The following is a 21,457-nucleotide window of genomic DNA, read 5'->3' as shown; positions in this document are numbered from 1 at the left end:
CTCGCCAAGCAACCCACTGATTGATCCTCATCCAGGTGTAATAAACTATTCGCGCAGTGGTGTAGGCCTAAAGTTAAGTTGGCTAACTTAAGTATAGCCGCACGTAGGCTATACTCACAAGCTCACAATGGGTCGCATTGTGATTATAGACATGCAAATTTCAAAATATTTTAATGCATTGAGACATTCTGCGACTGCATAATGAGTAGCAAGCCTACTGACTGAGTAGCCTACTTTTATTTTGGTACTTTAAGTACATTTTGATACCAATACTATTGTAGGCTACTTTTACTCAATTACGGACTTTTACAGCGTGTTTCCACATTGCAGTATTGATACTAGAAAATGTGGGTACCTTTTTCCACCACTGAGCAATTTACACCAGGAGGGGGAGCCGCGCGTTCACTGCGCGTAAAACAACTCCAATAACAGCAGCGGGCTGTGGCTCATGATGCCAGACAGAGAGGAGTGTGCACCTCTTACTACCAGCACCACCTCCACACTGTCATGCCAGAGAGATGCTGCTGCTGGCGGCCGAGCGGGCTCACACTACAGGGGAGCAGGAGGGCTCCAGAACCCAGACACATCTGTGAGCAGCGACCGAGGCGAGGACCTGGAGGAGGAGGGGGGCACCGGGATGATATGCAACAAGAACGGAGACTGCAGAAGGGACCCAGCAGGGAACAGTTCAGGGAGCCTCTCCTCGCTCCTCTCTAGGCTGGAGCAGAAGCAGACAGGTGGGACGGCTCCAGTGCACGCTGCATGTAACTCCACCGTCGCCACCTCCGGCATGGACGGTTCGATCGCCTCCGCGGGCTCCGCCTTGACACAGGGGCAGCAGGGGGTCAGTGAGGTTGTGGCCGGGGTCACCGCCACTGCGACCGAGAAGAAGGAGTCCAGAGTCAGGGTGTCCTTCTCCCATGATGCCCCCAACAGCAGGGACTCCACCATGGTCCCCGGACAGACCCCCCTCATGGGCCCGGAACAGTCCAGGAATTCTGTCCCGTTTGTCAAACCTATGGATGGCTCCCAGATCGTGCCGGACGACACGGACGGCCAAACATACATGCAGCGGCAGTTCAGTCACATGCTTCAGCCCGGAGTTAACAAATTCTCCCTGCGCATGTTTGGCAGCCAAAAGGCAGTGGAGAAGGAACAGGAACGCGTAAAATCAGCGGGTAATTGGATTATCCATCCGTACAGTGACTTCAGGTATGATGAGTGAAATTAAACTGTTTATAAAAAATATGTTGTAAAGGCCAGTGGTTCTCAAACTTTTTAATGTCAAGGACCCCCAAATTGACACTTATTAGCCCGTGGACCCCCATTTGAAAAGATAAGCCACTATTCAAGCCAGCAACCTCCATACAGCTCTAGTGATTCTGAACCATGAAGGACCCCCATGTTTGACATGCATTAGGGCTACGGACCCCATTTAATGGCATTTCTATCTCTGGGACCCCAATTTATATACTAAAAATCTATTAACCCACGGCGTGGGTCCATTTGGTTCTATTTGTGATTTGTACACTCTCCGAGTCTGAGTTAAGGACCCATAAGGGTCCATTCCTAACTATCATTTAGCTGAGGAGTGGGGACCCCCTGGAACTCCCTCAAGGACCCCTGGAGGTCCCCGAACCCCACTTTGAGAACCTTTGTGTTGTATAGGCATTTAGGCCTATATAGCTAAAGAGTGGAGTGGGTTTAAAATTGCCCTGCACATTAATGACCAAGAAATTCCCCTTAATATGAATATATCCTACGTTACATTATGCCTTTTTATTTGTTATTTTTTGAAATGTTGTATTCTCCAATGAACTAAAAAACCAACAGTAGGTTACTACTATTATATTAGACTAACCCCTGGCTGTGGATGTAACGTCCAATGTTTGCGCTAAAGCAACAAAAAAATCGAATATTGCTTTTGTTAGTTTGTTTAAACAATGGAAATCAAGAGTAAAATGTAAAGCCTGCCAATAGTATTTCCTTGATTTGAAAGTTCTGATTGCTATACCTTTTGGGCATTATGCAATTGTGATCTAAATAGGCTACTCATGATAAGTCATAATATTGCTTTTCAGTTTTCTCCATTTGGTCAAGCCAAGATCAACTTGGAAAAAGTCAGTTGAAATCAGATTCAGCACCAAGGACAGCTCTTATCAGGGCAATCAAACATACATAGCTACAGCTCCGGACAATCATGGATGCAAATTAAATACTTTAGCCTTCCAATCTGATTTCTCCGAGATTTCTATTCAAAGTTTAACAATATTAGGCTCCAACGAAAGCAACGAAAGGAAACGTCTTTCTAAAACATGGTTTCACGATCAATCCACGGATTCCACGTCACCGTCACACCGTCGAGTGGGTGTCAGAACGGGAGTTCATGACTCAGCGACACGCCTTTATCAGCTCCAATCAGAGAATCTTCTTACTTTTCTGATAAGCAACGATGCAGCCATTGGTCAGTGGTGGAAAAAGTACTATAATGTTTTACTTGAGTAAAAGTATCATACTGCAATGTAGAAATACTCTGATACAAGTGAAAGTCCGGATTCAATTTTCAAGTTTTCAAATAGCAGAAAATAGCAGATCTACAAGCTCACAATGTGTTGCACCACAACACATTTGAGCTTGTAGATTGGCTATTTTCAAATAGCCGAAATGTATATGGCTGATGTGTTTAATGTATGTTTTATAACAATCAAAATCTACAAGGTAACTAGTAACTAAAGTTTTCAAATAAATGTTGTGGAGTAAAAGTACCTACAATATTTGCTTCTGAGATGTAGTGGAGTAGAAGTAAAAGTACTGAAAACTGGAAATACTTTAGGAAAGTACAAATACCTAACTCAAAATAACTCAAAAATACTTAAGTACAGTACTTAAGTAAATGTACTAAGTTACTTAGCCACTGCCATTGGTTCACTGAAATCATACAGCAATTGCGTCTCAGTCATTCATGACACATCTTTTAATGTACGTACACGTCTCCACTGCTCTAATGAGAACGATATGTCATTTTGATGACCACGACAAGTTGGTGATACAACGTGAAATTGCTCTTTTGAGGTGTCTTGGCTCTATCCTTTCCCATACAGTAGCTTGGGGTTTATAATCACCACGAGCTCATCTACCACACAACATCCTTGCTTTGTCCTTGGGATGACCTTAATGAGGCAGAGAGTGCATGTCGGACTGAAGCTTAATCTATAGGCTACACCTAAGGAAAAAAAAAGAAAAAAGTAATTTGTTTTTGTGGCAGTTGAGTGAGTGAATGGTGGTGTGTGTGTGTGTGTGTGTGTGTGTGTGTGTGTGTGTGTGTGTGTGTGTGCGTGCGTGCGTGCGTGCGTGCCCGACAGCTATGGAACTACCTATGAGAGCAGTTGCCACAAATAAAGCAATACCAGCTTCTCTTATCTTGTGTCGTGTGATAAGCATAGCAGACTGACTACCCGTCACCCAGTCTTCAGATACTAGTGATTTAGTGTTACCTGTACTGCTTTTCAGTTGCCGATTCCCCCAACATCACTGAGTGATCATATGTACTTGTGTCAGTATGTGTTTGTCTTTTTGTATGTGTTTGAGTTTGTTTTTGTAGGCTACCTGTGTGTCTTTCACACTGTCTTTCTCTCAGTTCTTTTCACTGGCAGTTCCTTCATTCAGCTCATTCATGGGCCTGCTTTGCTTTGCTTTGCTCTGCCTGCTTGTTTCATCCTGCCTCGTCTCGCTCTCTAAACCTCTCCTTCTCTCCCTCTCTCCCTCCGCCAGGTTTTACTGGGACTTCACCATGCTGCTGTTCATGGTGGGCAACCTGATCATCATCCCCGTGGGCATCACCTTCTTCAAGGACGAGACCACCACGCCCTGGATCATCTTCAACGTGGTCTCCGACACCTTCTTCCTCATGGACCTGGTGCTGAACTTCCGGACGGGCATCGTGTACGAGGACAACACCGAGATCATCCTGGACCCCAAGAAGATCAAGACCAAGTACCTGAAGAGCTGGTTCGTGGTGGACTTTGTCTCCTCCATCCCCGTGGATTATATCTTCCTCATCGTGGAGAAAGGCATCGACTCGGAGGTGTACAAGACGGCCCGGGCGCTCCGGATTGTGCGCTTCACCAAGATCCTCAGCCTGCTGCGCCTGCTGAGGCTGTCCCGCCTCATCCGCTACATCCACCAGTGGGAGGAGGTAAGGCTCAGGCTTTTTTTGAACATTCCGTTGCTGACTGTCGGGCAGAAATCTCTTATCTCCATATTCTAACTTATTGTGTTATTTTCCCCCCGTAAATGAACGCCCTACTTGATCATACTACAGCGACATACAAAATATTCAAAAGTAGCAGATCCACAAGCTTGAAAAGTAACAGTTTGGACATAATATGAGGTTTCCACCCAACAGAGACGATTTACTATCCAATGGTAGGGAATTGTTTGAGTGCTTCAATAAGGATTCAGGTTCGGATTTGGTGTTGATGCAATGCTGATGATAACATAATCAGAAACTGTGTGGTAGATTGGCAATCCATTGTCTTGCAGAAGGAGGATGTCAGCAAGGTAATAGGATTTAGAACTTAAATCCAAACTTCACGTGTTTTGTGTGTGTGTGTGTGTGTGTGTGTGTGTGTGTGTGTGTGTGTGTGTGTGTGTGTGTGTGTGTGTGTGCGCGCGTGTGCGTGTGTGTTGCACATGTTTGGGGGAGGGAAGCTGGGTGGGTGATCTTTGTTGCTGCAAAAGGCTCTGTAAGCAGGGAGTGTTGAACGGGAGAAGTGGGGTAGAGGAGCTACATCCTCCCAGTGGGGCTCCTCACGGTTATGTGTGGGGAGAAATTAATTGGTATTGCTACATCTATACACATGTAGCATTCTCAAAGACATGCACATTATTGCAAGAAAGTACACAAGTCCATAGTGTCCATTTAACTTTGAGAGAGTGTGCACATTAGTGGTGCGCAGATACACTTTTGAGGTCATCCGAATCCATCCGCGCAAATTAATTATCCGCCCATTATCCAACCGCATTAATTATATTATCCAATTTATAGATCTACACCATCCGTCATCCGCATCTTCCAAACTATTGTTTTTTTTTTTTCTGGTAGGCTATTCCCCGTTAGTTTTCTTAGTTGTGCGATCACAGAAATGCATTGGTTTAGCCTACGGAATGTCCGTTCGTCTTTTTTCTTTTTTTTTTTTCTGAGTCGGTGCTGCGCTGATGCAGACAGACAGGCAGGCAGGCAGACACAGAGAGCGAGAGAGAGAGAGAGAGAGAGAGAGAGAGAGAGAGAGAGAGAGAGAGAGAGAAACAAACACACACAGCTTGTAAGTGGGAAGTTCACCTTACCTACTGTACAGTACTTTGCAATATGGAGCTGAGAGAGATTCACTTTTTAGCGCAGCGCGACCATAGAGGTAATGAGCGCGACAAGGCATGCTGTCATTGCCGTGATGCCGTTGCCTTTAAGTGGACACCGCTGTTTAGTTTTATTGTGGACTGGACATTGCCTCATGAAAAATGACGGTATACTTTACAAATTATACAAAATAACACACACTCACACAGACACAAGTATACAGAGATTTAGCTTTTTATTGATAGATATATTATGTCATAATTTATTTCCTGAATTATTTCATCCGTGGTTAACTGAAATTAATTAATAATTACCACAGCTAAAACCGCCATCCGCGCATCTCTAGTGCACATGTAACATACTTGCCAGCAGAGTTAAATTAGCACTGAGGAGTTTCCAGTGTAGTGCCTGTTTATACAGCATACCAGTGAAGGGCCTCAGCATCTATCTGAGGTACTTAATCACATTCCTGTCCTCCATTCTTGCTGCCAAAGATCAGAGCTCATTATATAATGATTATGTTTGTCTGAATGTTGATGCTACTAATTAAAGCTTCAGTCTTGATATGTGGAACAAGATGCTACAGTATGCTGACAGATGCTACACTATGCTGACCTTGTGCCCTAAACAGTAACACGATTGGATTATAGTCAGGGTTCTACGTTTGTTATTGTAAAAGAAAACAGGGGGAAGTAGAGCATTTTCTTAACCATTTAACCAAAAGTGACTAGTTTTGCACGTAGCCAGACGAATCTGGTATTGAAAAGAAAAATTGCCTTTGGCAGACTAGGTCTGGCCCCGCTCAGTTATTCAAATATTTCACGGCTCACAAGTCATGAGGAACCAACCAGGGGCCCAGTATGCAAATGTAGGGCGGGCGTATCACCTTTTGCTACTCTGATTGGTTGTAGGTTTGAATCTTTTTGTAACCGCCCAATGCAGAGAAAAATCACACCCGTGTGAAGTGGAGCTGTGTGTGTGTGTGTGTGTGTGTGTGTGTGTGTGTGTGTGTGTGTGTGTGTGTGTGTGTGTGTGTGTGTGTGTGTGGATCATGTGTACCGATTTTTGTGACATTTGAAGAAAATATGTAGGAAAAGGAGCAAAAAGTGTGTTTTGGAGAAAATTCAAGATGGCGGAAAATCTATCATGGCGCAAATGGGCGTGGCCTATATGGGGAGATGCGTCATGACCCAAGGAATCCAGGGAAAAAATATTTTTAATTTTCCGACCTACGGTTCAAGAGTTACAGGCCAAAACGTAAAGTGGGGTGTTATGGCGCCACCATGCGGCCAAATGACACAATTCTTTTTTATTTAATCCTTGAAGTCATTATGAACCTCCTCTCCAAGTCTTGAAACTCTAGCCCCTATGGTTTGCGAGAGACAAATAATTGAATGTGAGTTTTTGCGATTCCCATTATAAGTCAATGGGGAAAATTAATTCACTAATAAATTAATATCAATTAAACTATTGAACCTTTCTCTTAGCAAGTTACTAGCCCACGATTCCCGAGTAAGCCGGTCGATTTGACATATGGCGCAAGTGTGTGGTGGCAAAACTGTGGGACTAGTAGCGTGCCGAAGTTTAGGAAGTTCAGGCTACATACACACACACAGACAGACAGACAGACAGACAGACAGACAGACCCACACAGCCACGTATAGGGAGCCTGTTCACACAGCTCCAAAAATAACACTGACACCAACCAGGGGCCCAGTATGTAGGGCGAGCTTATAGTTGAATCTTTTTGCAACCGCCCCTTGGGGGGAAGAAATAACACTGAGAAGAACCAGACTAATATCCACGCAGTGATATTGTCTGGCCATGCAAGGCTAAATGTGATTGATATACATTACATTGCTAAATTGCTATATTATCAAACATAAATATCAAACATCATTTCATCGTTTCCAAAAAGGAAATGCATGTATTTAATGAACTCTGACCAGAAGTAGTGATAAAACCTGGCACCGGTGGGTGATAAATGAGGGTTATCAAAAGCAGAGGCATGGATTGATTATACTAGGACAAGGGTCTTCAACAGGGGGTCCGGGACCCCTAGGGGGTCCTCAGAGTTACTACAGGGGGTCCTCCAAATCTTTTTGTGATAAAAACTTTTTTCCTCATTTTTTTATTACGCATTTGAACACTAGCGTCCATATTCTGAGAACTTTAGCCACAAATAGCAGATACGAGGCATTGTGAGCTTGTAGATCGGCTATTTCCGGCAAAGAGGTTTGGTGTAGAGGGGGGAAAAAGAGCGCACTAATTACAGAGTGAAAGTTCAAGTTTATTAAGTATTGACGGTTCAAGTGATTAAATATCTGAAAACACAAATTGACATGAATCCAACATACACTGATGATTGTGCTGTCAAACGATTAAACTCTATGGAATCTATGAAAAGGTTGTGGGGGTCCCTGCTTCATCTCTTTCTCATCTAAGGGATCCTTGGCCTGAAAACGTTGAAGACCCCTGTACTAGGAATAGGAATTTCTCGGTTGTGTTCAGTGCCCAGTAAGAAAACATTTGACTAGGGGGCACGGTGGCGCAGTCAGTAGTGCTGTCGCCTCACAGCTAGAAGGTCCTGGGTTCGATTCCCGCCGGGGGACACTGTGGGTGCTGGGGGCGTGTTCCCTCCTCCGCGTCATCAGTGCCCACACCCTAGGTGGGGTTGGCAAAAGGGCCTTTCTGTGTGGAGTTTGCATGTTCTCCCCGTGTCTCCTAGGGTAGATACCCTCACAAAAACATGCAGTAATCCTGGTCTCTATAAAGCCTCCCCCTGGCCAGCCAGGGCGCCTGATGGAGGGGAATGGAACTGGTTGGAATAACGTGTTCCTTCCACGCGCTACGTCCAACCGGGGAAGCTCCCCCTGTCAGGTGATATAAGAAGCGGCTTGCTCACTCCTCATGCATTGAAGGAAGCATGAGCTCAGTTCGGGGCCCTCCCCAGGTTGGCAGAGGGAGAGTAGAGCCCAGGATCACAGCTTAGGCAATTGGCACCGGGTGAAAAAATGGGTTACAAAAATCGTGGGATAAAAAAAAAAAAAAAAAAAAAGAAAACATTTGACTTAAGGGAATTCATTATAAAACCATGTTACAGAACACATTGAATTAAACATCACATCAATTTCCTTTCAACATCATTTATTGAGTGGTTGTTATTATTATTATTGATTAATGATTGCGCTGTACTTGTTGTGGGTTGCCATACATTATCCAATAAAAGAGAGGAGAATGTTCTTGGGAATGAGCACTAGTGGTCATTTTCTTTCCCTGCTAAAGTTACCTTGTAATCAGTTCCACAAATTTGAAATTGTAATGTCTAATTTGCTACGTTGTATGGCAGTGTCTCATGCCAAAAATACCAGCGCAGGCAATGTAATAATTATGATGTGTTGAGAGCTTGTTGAGCAGCTGTTTTTGGCACAAGACACCGTTGTACAACTCAGTATAATGAGAGTGAGAAAATAGCCAGCACACAATAAATGTCCTTCTCACATAGTTTATTGGCCTCTCCGCAGACAGAACAACGGACGCATTTTCAACCTTCAGGTCTTCCTCAGCGTTCCACTTACAACTCAGTATAAAACAAAACAGGTTAAATGGACGACCGTTTGAACCAGGAACACAGGCAGCTCGGTTCAAATTACATACCGGAAACATAGAACCATTATCGGTCATCATCTGCCCCAAGGTTACATGAAACAATATCCTGTTACACATGGAAGTCACCAGTCGCTTCTTTTCACCTGACAGTGATGAATTTCACCAGAACAACTTAACGCATGCAGAGGAGGAACACCCTATCCCTCCCAGTTCCAACCCCTGCCGAGCAGGAGAGCCCATCAACTTGTAGCAGTCGCTATAGTGCAGCGACAGAGATTGCCATGCCAGCTTCCCACCCTCAAACACAGCGATTTGGTTTCACTGGAACCACCGGCCAAGCTGAAGGCACCATGGAGGAACTGAATCCCAGTCTCACCCTCTATGGTAGTGGGCAGTGGGCAGGTACTTCACCCCTGAGCTGAGCAGGGCTGATTGTGGCGGACGTGTTTTAATAACTGGTGGGCTGTGGTGGGGCTCTGTTTTAATGACGTCACATGTTCGAACAGAGCCACTCGGACCAGTGTTGTTTGCAACCAAAGGTTGCAGTTTAGTATGTGAAACGGCAAATGCTGACTCTGTCTGTCTGTCTGTCTGTCTGTCTGTCTGTCTGTCTGTCTGGACGTGTACACTTTTTTACGGTCTATGGGTTTGCCGCTCTGACGTCACGCTTTGACATCACTGTGTCACTGTGATGTCATGGGAACCACTCCAACAGAATCCCTTTTATGCCCATATATGGAGATCCCTGATGTCATCAATATTAAGTCCATATCTAACAGGACTTCATATGGGAATGCCCATATCTGGAGGAAGACAGCCCAAATCTGTGTGGCTGGTTCAGACAGGGATCACCATGTATGGGCATAAAAGGGATAGTACGTATGATGTCAGATGTGATAGACGTCAGAGGATTTTCACATAACGAATAACTGAGTAAGCATGTTTGGGGTCTCACAGCATATCTCATTATACAGTACAGTACATGGATCTCCATATATGGTTACCAGGGGTCTCCATATATGGGTAACTGGTCCGATATACATCACTGGCGAAGACATGGTGCACTGAGGTGTCTTACTAGTAGTTACCAATTAACTTTTTTGTTTTGTTTTTATGTAGTTTTACACACACGCACGCACGCACGCACGCACGCACGCACGCACGCACGCACGCACACACACACACACACACACACACACACACACACACACACACACACACACACCACACAATATAATCACTGTGACAGGGGCCAATACACAAACATTATGTAGGCTACACAACGGGCGACCACAATGAGGGATCAGATTGAATAAAAGTGGGCAAGTTTTTTTAGGGCTCAAAAAGCTGTGGGAGCGCCAGCCCCCCTTCGTCCTTATTGGTCCACTGCACCACTGCCCCTTTTCACAAGACTGTGTCGCTCTATAGAAATCCATTTTCACCTGAAGAAACTGTCAACGCAGTACATGCTTTTGCTCAGCTCACCTCCAATGCTAATGTGGTTGCTGTGTTCTGCCCTGCCACTGCCCCTGCCCCCGCTCAGCTCAGCTGGGCTCAGCTTGGCTTAGCCCAGATCAGCTCAGGACGGGATTTCTTGAAAGATGATCATGTTACTAACATGATTTCGTCCCTGTTTAACTCAGCTGTAGTCCAGTCAAGAATGGGAGATTTGCTCCCCCCCCCTGCTAAGTCAAAATCCATATAGAATGAGGAATCAGCAGGGCAACTGTATTTTTAGCACCACTGTCATCATCATTTGTTATCGTTTTCGTACAGGCGTTTTGTGTGTGCGCATGTGGGTATGTGTGCATAGGAAGCATGTATCATGCCTCTCCACATGCTGATAGTATGTAGTGGATGCTGTTTTTCATGACCTATTTGTGTGTGTGTGTGTGTGTGTGTGTGTGTGTGTGTGTGTGTGTGTGTGTGCGTGCGTGCGTGCGTGCGTGCGTGCGTGCGTGCGCGTGTGCGTGTGCGTGTGCGCGTGCGTGTGTGTGTGCACGTGTGCCATGCGTGCGTGCGTGTATGTGTGTGTTTGTGAGGAGACGTGTCGTTCCATGCCTCATCTGCTGCAATAACACCCCATATGTCATCAGGGCCTGTAGTGTAAAAAAAGAAAAGTGGACCCACTTTATCTGTGTTTTCTAGTCTATGAGTTCTGGACAAAGCCACATGCCGTGACCCACATTGCGGCGTGACAGTGACACATGCCCCAGTGCCATTGCGGTGTCTTGGGGAACATTAGTTCCACAGGCTCATTAATCATGTTGTTAATGGTTCCTAATTACAGGGCAGGGTATCATGGCTTGTTTCCTCCTTTCCCGCCTCAGTTACCTGAGACCATACAGTAGGCTTGGACAGTAACAAAGTATATTTACTTGAGGTGAGTGTGAGGTAGGGTTAGGGTTAGCGGGGATGTGCAGACAATCTAAAACCAGTAAGACTCCCTAATCGGGAGATAAGCGACCGTTGGTCGCTTATCTCCTGTCACACTGCTGACATCAGTATGACATCACACCGTACACAAATGACCCTTATATAAGACCGGCATTATCTACCGACAGATTAGTAACAAGATGTCAAAATCATTGAAGGTTTACCCTACTAACCAACTGTTTACCATAGCAACCATGTGTTTTACCTTAGCAACCAACTGTTTACCCTAGCAACCAACTTTTTACCACAGCAACGAAGCAGCAAGAAGTGCTGCTGGTGTGGCTGCTCCGATCCGGAGAGAATGCGTTGTGTAGAGGGGCGGGCCGCACATCTGGCAGCTCTCTCCGGGGGTCGTGTGACGAGGACGTCGGGCAGACAGCACCACAGCTTCCCGCACAACGCGGCGCTGGTTCGTGCTCAAGGTAGCAGCAATAATAACGTTAACTGATGCTGTAGTGTGCAGGCAGGCAGGCCGGCCGCCAGGCAGGAAGGCGGGCAGGCGAACGGGCGGGCAGGCAGGCCACCTGAATATGTAGCGTGCAGGCAGGCAGGCAGGCAGGCGGGCGGGCAGGCAGGCCACCCCTGTCTGCTGGATCTGAAGTGTGCAGGCAGGCTGGCAGGCAGCAGGCAGGCGGTTTCTGGTAGCAGCAGAACTAGCGGAAGCTGTAGTAGCAATGCCCTCTCCAGTGCTAACCGACTCCTGACTGGTCTCATGGAATTATACAGTAGGTGGACAAAGCTATAAAGATAAACATGTTAGCGGAAAACACTCAACAGCTGCAGCGCGGTGCTGCAATGATGACATGCTGTAGCAGCAGCTATGCAGCGGCTCCGGCACGAAACTGAAAGGATAAACATGATGTTAGCAGCAGACATGTAGCAGCCGCAGCAAGAAGCTATAAAGAAAACACGATTTTGCGGAACATGTAGCAGCTTTAGCATGAAGCTGCAATGGTAAAACCTGATGCCGTCGCAGTGGGCATGCAGCAGCTCCGGCCTGGAGCTGTAATGCTAAACATGTTAGCAGAAAGCACTCAGCAGCTGCAGCGCCATGCTGCTATGACGACATGCTGTAGCAGCAGCTCCAGCACGAGCTGAAAAGATAAACATGGTGTTAGCAGCAGACATGTAGCAGCCGCAGCCAGAAGCTATAAGGAAAACGTGATTTAGTGGAACATGTGACAGCTATAACATAAAGCTGCAATGATAACCTAATGCCGTAGCAGTGGGCCTGCAGCAGATCCGGCCTGGAGTTGTACTGCTTAACATGATGTTAGCAACCAACGTGTATCAGCTTTAGCATGACCAATAAAGAAAACATGATGCAGCATTTTTACAAGCATTAGCATTAGCTGTAATTATTAGCAGTTATGCCAGCAGGCAGCAGCAGGTTGAGTGGAGCTGGCAATATCTGAAACTATAGGAGACATGATAGTATCTGACTGTAGTGGCAGCAACAAGAGCCACTAGCACCATAATGTGACCATTGTAGCCTCCAAGATAGCAGCACGACGGATAAAGAAAGAAGCCTGGATATGAAACATGATGTTAGCACCAGGCTTGTCACAGCTTTAGCATGAGCTGTAAAGATAAGGGAACCCCACTAGAAGATACAGTGTGCTATGCAGTGACCCCAATACTGTAACCTTAGATTGAAACAATATTTGAAATAAATCCCATGTAACTCCGATACACTGGTAGCAGCTTTAGCATGAAGCAATAACTTGATGGTAATAGCAGCGTACCAGAAGCGCCTTAGCCAGAAGCTGTAATTGTAAAAACTAGAAGCTGGGGCGGCCCAGCGTCTAGTCGGCGACCTGGCCAACTCGGGAACGATGTAAATAGGGAATGAATGCCCCGCCCTTTAATGCAAACCCCATTATACCTGTTGTCATAGGACCCGTTTTGACCATCTGTTGTCCTGTGTCCATTTATGCCCATATATGGAGATATCTGTATCTGTCTGTCTGTCGGCGTCCATTTTATGTCCATATATGGAGATCACTGCAGAGATAGTTCTGGGTCCATTTTATGCCCATATATGCCCCTATATGGAGATATCTGTCTATTTGCGTCCATTTTATGCCCATATATGGAGATCTCTGTATCTCTCTGTCTGTGTCCCTTTATGATATCTGTTTATCTGCGTCCATTTTATGCCCATATATGAGATCTCTGTCGCTTTTTGTTTGTTTCTTCTTTAAGCAGAATACGCAGCCTGCTTAAATCGGCATCATTCAAGTCATCCTCCCAGTCCCACGCTTTGTTGCTTGTCTTATGTTTGTCTTTCTCTCTTTTATTTTATTTTTCTTTTTTGGAGCGGACCCCATGAATGCCCCACCCTTTAATGCAAACCCCAATATACCTGTTGTCATAGGACCCGTTTTGACCTTCTGTTTGCCTTTGTCCCCTTATGCCCATTTATGGAGATCTCTGCACACACAGTACCGGTTGCGGAAAACTCTGATGTCAGACATCAGCTCCGCATACGGGCATTCATTTTATGCCCATATCTTGAGAACGTGCACATTCACAGAGATTTTTTGTTGACTCATGTGGCGTACGTGATGTCAGAGCCTTTTATGAAGTGATGTCACAATGAGTCAGCGCTTGCGCCGGTTTCCTCCGAAACACCTGATGTCAACAATCAGCTCCGCATATGGTGATTCCGAACATTTCGTGCCGGTTCGGAAAAACCGCTCGTCGGGTCGGGTCGAGGCCGGGCACGGCACGGCACTCTGCGCCGCGGCGGGGAACGTGCGTGCCGAATCTGAAGCCGGTGGGACGAACGGTTCTCGAGATACGCGGGTTACATACACGCAGAGATACATACACGCAGAGATTTGTCGCATTTATAGATAGATGTATCCATATACATACAATATATTTTATGCCCATACATGGAGATCCCTATCTGAACCAGCCACACAGATATGGGCCATGCCTTTGCCACCTGGCCAGTGATATATATCGATGACATCAGGGATCTTCATATATGGGCATAAAAGGGATACCTATATATGAACTTTTACATAGGTGATGTCACCTTTGATATCACCTGTGATGTCGCAGTGACATCACGTCCTGTACGGACGGACCGCACTTCTTGTACGGACGGACAAGCTGTGACATTTCTCATGGTATACTGCGACCTTCGGTCGCAAGCAACAATCAAGCCTTTACTGGAGATGCAGTGTAGCCAGGCAGGACCGGCTTAATGCAAGGGCTTTAGGTGCTGCAGCACAGGGCACCAAGGCTTGGAGGCATCAAACAGCAGGGAGTAAGTGAAAGAAGAGAAGCAGAAGTCTGTTGAAAGGAGTGCTAAAACCATGAAAGCGTCTATTTTCCGTGCTGCACACCGAAACAGTTTGTAGCACTGGGCACCACGAAGGGTTAATCCAGCACTGGATGTAGCTGTAGGCCAGGATTTCTACAGAAGGCAATTCTTTCAACATAAAACGCTGCATTCAAGTTCAAGAGAATTTGGGAAAGCATTCTCTTGAATGCTGCCTTCTGGTACGCCATGGAAAAGGGGCATTTGCATGTCTTTCACCATAGTAAATCGTCACTGTCCAGCAGAAACCTTGTATCTCCAAGTTTCAAATTTGCACATCTTTTTGTAAATTAAAGCCCTGCCTCATCATATTATGTTATAATGTTGCACAGAAGTAGTGAAAATAGCTGTGTTGTAATAACAATGACAATACTGCTACACAATTGAACTGTCAATTCTACATGAAACTGAACAGTAATGGCATGTAGGATGAAATGTACATAACTATATGTGAAAGGTAGCAGACCATGCCGGCATAGTCTGAGGAATGAGAAGACAGACCTGCGTGGCATGACCAACAACAGATAGAGAGAGAACAGAGACAGAACAGTCTCTCAACCCTTACACACAAATCACACTTTTATTGTTAATGTCCTGATCAAATCACCCTAAACATGTTATTTTATCCAGCAAGTGCACTCGTTCGATAACTGTATGTCAAGATTAATATATTAGGCTATAACAATTCTGTCACATGCGTTGGCAAATGTTGGCACTCTAATGCATGTTTATGTGCACACACGCAGGCACACACACACACACACACACACACACACACACACACACACACACACACACACACACACACACACACACACACACACACACACACACACACACACACACACACACACCCTGATCCAGAAAGGGTTGAGAATCCCTGGTTTAGGCAACTATATGGCCCAGGCAGTTTCATGACCCAGCTGTCCTTGACATTTTGCGTTATCAGAAAATGTATTCATTCTGATAAGATTTGAGAGGAGAAATAGGCCATGCAGTTGCTCAATATTGATTCATTTCACACTTACCACAGCTAGTTTAAAAGTTTGTTAACAAATACAGTCGGGAGCACGAATACATTTCACATCAACATTTCTAGATGTGGACATGGTCGACTCAATGAAGTCTCATTTACTTTACTTTTACTGGATAAGTACTGTGTGAAATTCCTAAATATATTAGATTACTACTCATTCCAATCATATATGCAACTTCTCCTTATTTACTCTCATTTTCAAGTAGGCTACTATGTGCAATTTAAAAAACGCTTATGTTCTGATTAGCACCCTATCAGCTCAGTGGCCTTGTGGTTAGAGGGCCCTGAGACTGGGAGACTGGGGTTCAGTTCCTCGGTCACAGTGCCTTTCTGCTTGCACTCACCAACATCAAGGGTTCGATTGGGGTTCTCTGAGATACTAGCATCATGTCCAGGGGTTGTACTTGTACATCAAACTGCCTCATGCTATACGGACACATGAGATAGTCTTCTGACCTAATGTCCACATGGCTGGGGAAATGTTGGTTCCCAAGACTACTTACGGTATACTGCCCTATCAGTATGCAACTTACAGTAGACAGTCACGGCACTGAGCTGACAGCACGGACGTCGCACATGGCTTAAGCCCACTTCTGTCGGCGTGCCTTGTTTTTAAATGATGTGAAATGTCCACCAGAATCTGAATGTTAGAATTTGTGTGTTCCATGAAAATCCAGACTAGCTTTTGAGATATCTGATTTGGGACCAAAGTGGTCGACAGAGGGACGGACTAACATAGCCTGCAGCTAGCACGACTAAAAGCAAACAGAAGCTGCCTCTTCTTTACTCTTAAACACATTTGCATGTATGCAAATATGTCTGCAAACGCACGCACACACGCACGCACGCACGCGCACACACACACACACACACACACACACACACACACACACACACACACACACACACACACACACACACACACACACCTACTGCATTGCTAATTCTCAAGTGGGGCGGGCATGTTTGGGGTTGTTTATGCTTTAGGTAAAGATGAAAGAAAGTAAACAGTGAAGCTCCCTTAAGTGTAATTTATTGGCCCATCCACAAGTTTTGGGTAACAAATTGTCCGTAGGTTTCTAATTACACACAGTGTGCTGACATGGTCGGGCAAATGGCCAGCACAGAAAAGCCACTGTGAGGGCTGTTTACAAGGCCGCGACCACAGCACCATGTCCCTGAGCTCTGTACCAATAAGCTTTCTCACCTGACGACAGGCCTGCTGAGGTTAGGCAGAGAGAGACACATTGCTTTATTTGCAAAGCTGCCAACGGCGGAGAGCAGTCACGCTATTCACATTCTGTCAGGCAAAACCTATTCTGGATGAGATTTTAATGGGAATTAATGGACTCAATTATTGGTCTTCTTTTTATTATGAACACCACTGTAGAATCTCAACCCGTCAATACAGAAACATTAACAACAATAAAATGTGCATTACTATTTTGTTTACCTTTTAGGAGGAGATATACTGCTGACATTGCAGACTGTGTTTGGAGGCCCTGGGAGCAGGCATACTGTATTATACTGAACTTGGTCTGACACAATTTAAGGACTTTTTAGACTTTTTGAGCGGTGGTCACAACGCTCCTATACGTGGCCGTGTGTGTCTCCGTGTCTGTCTGTCTGTCTGTCTGTCTGTCTGTCTGTCTGTGTGTGTGTATGTAGCCTGACTTCGGCGCGTAACTAGTGCCGCACCATTTACGCCACTCGCGCAATATATACATCAAAATGTGCGGCTCGGCCGGGAATGGTGTTCTATTACCTTTCGTTCCGATCCGCCTTACCATGCCGACGTAATCGGCAGAAAACGACGCTTAATTGTCCCCATTGACTTATAATGGGACAATGCAAGAAATCACTTTCAAGTATTTTTCTCTCGTAAACCATAGGAGCTACAGTTTCAAACCTCGGAGAGGAGATTCATAATGATTTTAAGAATGAATCGAAAAATAATTACATCAATCGGCCTCATGGTGGCGCTATAACGGCCCACTTTACGTTTTGCCCCGTAACTCTTGAACCGTAGATCGGAAAATTAAAATTCTTTTTTCCCTGGATTCCTTGGGTCAAGACGCATCTCCCCATATAGGCCGCGCCCATTTGCGCCAGGATAGATTTTCCGCCATTTTGAATTTTCTCCAAAACACACTTTTGGCTCCTTTTCCTACATATTTTCTTCAAATGTCACAAAAATCGGTACACATGATCTATGAACCCATGCAATGAACATAGTCAAGGGATATTTTGATAGTCCATTCTGTTCGTTCGTACCGGGCTTCCAAAGTTAGCGGGAGGGGCATGTTTTGCAAACAATAGCCATAAATCACAAACAAAACGTCGAGTCAACACTGAATTTCAACCACAGGTCGGGGGTGGCATACTCAACGAATCCCCAAAAGCATTTCCACTTGGCCACATGGTGGCGCTATAACGGAACAGGCTGCCAAATTTAGCGGGAGGGGCCTAGACTTTTGCGGCTTGAGGGGAAGGGGGGAGGGGGGAAGGGGGGGGGGGGCTGGTGGGTAAACCACCGCTCAGTTCACACGGGTGTGATTTTTTTTAATGCGTAAAGAAATCCATTGCTGCATCATTATTAATGGGACATAATTTTGCCATGATTTTAAAAGAAGTTTATGGATATCATCCAAAGCAACAACTTACAAAGGTTATTGCTGCAAAGTATGGTGATATTTTAAATATTTTTCAATGGCCTATTTTAATGATAATTCACGATAATTGTCACCTCTTCCAGGATACAATACCTGAATACCTGAATGTACCATGTTGTTATGTTCATACAGTGGGGTTGAAAGAGATTTTTCAATTTCTTTACATCAGTATGTGTATTTAGACCAGTGGTTCTCAACCTGTGGGTCGGGACCCCCAGGGGGGTCACCAAATTATTTTGGGGGGTCCCCAGATGATTAACTTAATGTGCTCTCTCAACAGTAAACAAACCAGCATAAGAGGTTATCTGCACATTTCTAAAGTGACAATTTAAGGACTTTTTAGTACCTTTAAAATGACGAATTAAACATTGGTCAAATTGTCAAATATTAGAGGCAGAAATTTTTAAAATAGCCGATCTAGTTGCGAGGCGTTGTGAGCATGTAGATCTGCTATTTTCACAATAGAACCGTGATATACAAAATGTAATGCCTCAACTCTTAGGATAGAGTAATACAAATTTATATTGTATTAATCATAGTTAAAAAGGTAAATTTGTTATACCGATATGGGTACTTTTGTGTAATGGAAAAGGATAGTTGTAATACAAATTTATATTGTATTAATCATAGTTAAAAAGGTAAATTTGTTATACCGATATGGGTACTTTTGTGTAATGGAAAATGTAAATATTTTTATGTGGTGCGGTGTGGTGTGGTGTCTTGTAGTGTGGTCGAAAAGGTTTTTTTGAGCCCACTGGTGTAGCAATTGTTTCCAGTGAGCCAACATGCACAATATCAGCACCCTGACTCAGTTTGACCAGAATGGAACAGAGCCGTAATCAGACTGCTGTGCATAATATAGCCTTGTATTACTCTAGGGACTATATTCACACAATGACCTTTCACTATTCATTAGATATCATGGACTGTACTTAGGGATGGTCCGATCAGGTTTTTTGGAACCGATCACGAGCACCGATCACAAAAGTTTGATCACCCGATACCGATCAATCACCGATCCGATCAAGTTATTATGTATATATTATTTATATTTTTAGTTATGTTTTAACTTTAATTAATTAATTCACTCATGAATTAATTTATATATTTGCCTTATAGTTATTTACCAGCATCACTATGTATTTATTATCATAGCAGTAACTAATTATTCCTTCAGCACTGTGGAAATCGATACCCCAAAATGGCCTCAAGTGGGCATACTGAACGGCTGGTTGATCGGATGCACCGATCGGATCGGATCGGATCGGTGAATTTACCTTTTGATCTAAACCACCGATTATCGCCGATCACGCTTTGATCGGCCCGATCCGATCCATTGCCGATTGATCGGTAACATCTCTAACTGTACTATTATGCATGAACACTCCTTCTATTTTAACCCCCCCTCTCCAGATCTTCCACATGACCTACGACCTGGCCAGTGCTGTGATGCGTATCTTCAACCTGATTGGTATGATGCTGCTGCTGTGTCACTGGGACGGCTGCCTCCAGTTCCTGGTTCCCATGCTGCAGGACTTCCCTTCCAACTGCTGGGTCTCCCTCAACAAGATGGTGGTGAGTCAGCTGTTCTGGCTATGTGCTGTTTGTTTGTTTCAAACCTTTTCATGTCAAATTGGCACTTATTAGCCCACACACCCAAGATATATGCTAGGGACCCCCATAAAGAGAAGACTTTTACGTCTTTTACGTCTAAACCTTTTAAATTTCAAGGACCCCAAGTTTGACATGCATTAGGCTAGGGACCCCCATCTTCCAGAGCCTTGTATTAGAGAGTTCTGCAGGGTCAGAAACAGTGCCAGTCACGTGGTTCTCGTAACTCGAAATGTAACCTTTCCCTCATAGACTCCAATGCATTCTGTAACCCTAAGGTTCGCGCTTTGTCACTATTAGCCAATAGATGTGTATGTAGAAGACCTGGCCCCATGAAGTGAGCGGAGTTGGCGTGACTCTCCAATAGAGGGCTCTGCTTATATTCTTTCTAATATGAAGTTTATTGGCACGTTTAAAGGGTAAGCATAATAAGCTCAGGCTTCAGCTTATACCTTTTTGGTCTGATTTGCTTTGTTTTTTTCTCCCTATGAAAGGAAAACAAAGAACTGTATTGTTTTTAATCTATCACAAAAGACCAAAATAAACTACTACTACTCAATCTATCTCTGGGACCCTAATTTATATTGTAAAAAATGTAGGCGTTTACCTTTCCAAAATGTAACCATAGAAGAGGAAAATAAACTTTTCATTCTACTTCCGGTTCAAACCGCGACATGCACGAGCGAAGTGCGCACCTGGACGTGCCCGTGATGGGGCCTAACGGAAGCTTATTCACACTCACGCGAGTGCTCAGGCGTGTGCGTAATTTTAGACACTCAAACGCACATTTTGCCATGATTTGAAAACAAGTTTGTGGATATTATCCTAAGCAATAACTTACAAAGGTCATTGCTGCAAATTAAGCTTAGATATTTATCAATTGCCTGTTTTAATGATAATTCACGATAGGCTAATTGTCATCTCTTCCAAGATGCAGATAATAAACTTTGAATACCTGAATGTGCCATGTTGTTATGTTCATTCAGTGGGATTGAAAGTAAATAAATATTGATTTTGTGTTGAGAAATTGATACCATAACCATGCCCAATCAATTTAGCACAAATTATTAATGAATTGGATCTCATTTGAGGGATTCACTGGGGAGACAGTTAGCAAAGATGGGAGCCACAAAGTTATATTTAGACATCATTCTACACACATTCACAATGAATTCAATTAATTGAGTACAAAGCACCCCAATGGAAACAAGCCATAGTGCTTTCTTGGGTTTAAATCCTCTTAGCAGATCTTGTATTAAAATGTACTTTTTTGTGCTTTTCTTTCTGCAAACTGCTAATAAAGTATTCAATCAATCAAATCACAAACACACATTTGCACTTAGATACAATGGCTCACATTCACACACGCACACTTGAGTGCATGGGCACACAGAGACTGAGAC

At 44.5% G+C, this 21,457-nt stretch overlaps 1 protein-coding gene across 1 annotated transcript in view; it reads left to right on the top strand.

Annotated features, from left to right (window-relative positions):
• Positions 1–436: 436 nt before the first annotated feature.
• hcn2b (hyperpolarization activated cyclic nucleotide-gated potassium channel 2b) overlaps positions 437–21,457 on the top strand; it is a 210,596-nt gene continuing 189,575 nt past the window's right edge. The window contains exons 1-3 of the mRNA XM_080730050.1: positions 437–1,212; positions 3,772–4,195; positions 19,857–20,018. Coding sequence (XP_080586176.1) covers positions 449–1,212; positions 3,772–4,195; positions 19,857–20,018 — 1,350 coding nt within the window. The 5' untranslated portion in view covers positions 437–448. The remainder of the gene's footprint in view (positions 1,213–3,771; positions 4,196–19,856; positions 20,019–21,457) is intronic.

Source organism: Nannobrachium achirus, assembly GCF_963921795.1.
Source record: "Nannobrachium achirus genome assembly, chromosome: 1".
In the NCBI taxonomy this organism is placed as follows: domain Eukaryota; kingdom Metazoa; phylum Chordata; class Actinopteri; order Myctophiformes; family Myctophidae; genus Nannobrachium; species Nannobrachium achirus.
The sequence above is the reverse complement of the archived record's forward strand: the minus strand, read 5'-3'. Positions and strand labels throughout refer to the sequence as shown.